This window comes from Myotis davidii, unplaced genomic scaffold, assembly GCF_000327345.1.
Source record: "Myotis davidii unplaced genomic scaffold, ASM32734v1 scaffold167, whole genome shotgun sequence".
Taxonomy (NCBI): domain Eukaryota; kingdom Metazoa; phylum Chordata; class Mammalia; order Chiroptera; family Vespertilionidae; genus Myotis; species Myotis davidii.
In genome coordinates, this window is record NW_006300048.1 from 5,804,441 (window position 1) to 5,807,297 (window position 2,857).

General features: G+C 38.1%; 1 protein-coding gene across 1 annotated transcript in view; it reads right to left on the minus strand.

The window, feature by feature from the left end:
* The window catches only part of LOC102753466 (24-hydroxycholesterol 7-alpha-hydroxylase), a 71,611-nt gene that overhangs the window by 3,150 nt on the left and 65,604 nt on the right, over positions 1-2,857 (minus strand). Inside the window, 1 exon segment of the mRNA XM_006776413.2 lies at positions 1,084-1,171. Within this exon segment, the coding sequence (XP_006776476.2) occupies positions 1,084-1,171 (88 nt within the window).

The following is a 2,857-nucleotide window of genomic DNA, read 5'->3' on the forward strand; positions in this document are numbered from 1 at the left end:
AATGCTATGTGAATACCCCTTCGAGTGCACCTTCAGTTTAAATAGCACCTTTTATCCAGAATTTTCAAAATGACTTCCAAACTTTAGGACTTAAATTGCATTTCCCCTTGGACAGTGGTCCTCAAAGTGTGGTATCCAGACCAGCAGCATCAGCAGGACCAGGACTTGTTAGAATTGCAAATTCTTGAGCTTCTCCCCAGACACACTGGATCAGAAAATCTAGGGGTGGGGCCTGTATTCTGTATTGTAACAAAGCCCCCAGGTGATTCTGATGCTCCCACCAGTTTGAGAGCTGTTGGTCTAGGAAACAGAACTATAGAAAATGATGGGAACATTCAATGGTCAGAGGTTGGAAAGGTCATGGCCTTTTCACTTTTGTCCACTGTTTTTACATTGGGTTAGTTTTCTTCCATAAATGGATCCAGGGCTACAACCTGCCTCCAAAACTGATGGTTCACTTTTGGACCCACAGACATATCTTTCTAGGGAAACAAGCCCGATATCAAGGCCATGTTTATCTAACGCAAGAAGAGGGGTTACCATCGGTAAATTCATTGAAGAGGTCCCAACACTAAGTGGTTGAAATACTGCTATTGGGTCCTGGTCTTGTGATGATGGAGTACAGAGATTAGATGCAGAATTAAGGGAGTATCTTCTTAGTTTGGTTCAATGCTAGACACCTGTTAAGATCAGGTCTAAGAGAGGGAATGAGTAGCTTATCTCTACTAATTAAAACCAAGGGGTGATAACATAAACTGATGAACAAAGTAGATCCAGAGACATAGAAGTATGGACCAGACTGATGAATCTCAGAGGGAAGGTGGGGGTGGGTGGATGGGTGGGAAAAGATAAATGAAAGAACTTGTACACATATACTAGTATATGCATAACCCATGGACACAGACAATAGTGTGGTGAAGGCCTGGGTATGGGCTAGAAGGGGTTAATGGGGGGAAAATGGTGACATCTATAATACTTTCAATAATAACAATTTTTAAAAAGATAAACAAAAAATAAAACCCAGGGATGAGAGTTCATATCGAATTTAAAAGCCATACTATTCAAAATTCTGGAAATACTCACCTGTTTTGGCAATGGGTCCAGAAGACTGCAGTCATAATAATAAAATAATAAAATAATACACATTTCAATCTCTAACATAGCAAGCCATCTGAAAGAAAAATATAAAAGTGTTGGTTATGAAAAGTTTGGTTATGAAAAGTGCATAAGTATTCTCTTCCAAAAGAGAATATCTAGAAAGTACACATATTTCAGAGCAAATATGCTCTTCTTTGCAATATAAACTTTAACTATTAAAAGGATAAAGGAAGGCCTTACTCTTTTCTTTCACAGGCATGCCTCATTTTATTGTGCTCCACTTTACTGCATTTCACAGATGTTGCGAGTTTACCAATTGAAGGCAAGATCTCCACCAGCAAAAAAGATTATGATTATGCTCATTTATGGAATATAATGAACAACATAAACTGATGAACAAAAACAGATCCAGAGACAGAGAAGCACTGATCAGACCAGCAAACCTCAGAGGGAAGGCAGGGGAGGGTGGGGAAAGGGGGAGAGATCAACCAAAGGACTTGTACGCATTCATATAAACCTAACCAATGGACACAGACAACAAGGGGGTGAGGGCATGGGGAGGGGGCTCTGGGGGGATAAGGACACATATGTAATACCTTAATCAATAAAGAAATTTAAAAAATAGAAAAAAGATTATGATTCACATTATTGGGGAGGTCTGGCACTGAGGTGTGCCTGCATAAAACTTTCTACTGAGTGAGGTAGTTGGGATGATGAAATTGTTTAAAAATGTATGTAACAAGCTTAGCCAGTACAAGCTCTTATTAAATGAACAGACCCTTATTAAATGGGTCGGTTTCTAAGTTTAGATCTGTGCTTTCCAATATGGTAACCATTAGCCACATGTGGCTATTTAAATTTAAATAAACAAAAAAAATTTTAGGTTCCTCAGTGCACTAGCCATATTTCAAGTGTTCAATAGCCATAGGTGGCTACTGGCTACCGTATTGGACAGTATATAATTAGAACATTTTCATGATCGCAGAAAATTCTATTGGACAGTCTTGTTGATCTAGACCAGTGATGGCGAACCTTTTGAGCTCGGTGTGTCAGCATTTTGAAAAACCTTAACTTAACTCTGGTGCCATGTCACATATAGAAATTTTTTGATATTTGCAACCATAGTAAAAGAAAGATTTATATTTTTGATATTTATTTTATATGTTTAAATGCCATTTAACAAAGAAAAATCAATAAAAAAAAATATGAGTTCACGTGTCCCCTCTGATACGCGTGTCATAGGTTCACCATCACTGATCTAGACCCTTATTACCCACTGAAATTTATTGCCTAAATGTTCTGTAGGCACCTCAAGTTCCCCAAAAGTTATGTACAAATACTACTGTATTCGTTTACTGTCTGCGTTATAAGACACATACAAATAGGTACTAAAAAACAGAAAAATGTAAATGGAATTCTGCTTTTTTTTTCTTTTACTCCAGTAGGTTGTCTTGAATTCTTCAAAGGGTATTCAAACCCTTTTAGAGGTCATAGCCTTTAATGAATACTATTAGCCCAAGAGGTTGGAAAACTGGAAGTCATCATCGATTCAATCCTCTCCATCACCCTGCATATCCAATTAGGCACTGAGACCATTTTCTGTATCTTCTAAATAATTCCCCAATCCCTCTCCTATCCTTTTGTCTCCAGTCCCTCCACTTCTCCTTCAGTGTGGTACTTCATTTATTTCCTGGATCAGATTTTTACTGAATCAGCTTAGCTTTCAGATTGGTCTCTCTGCTTTCAGTTTCACTTCCCT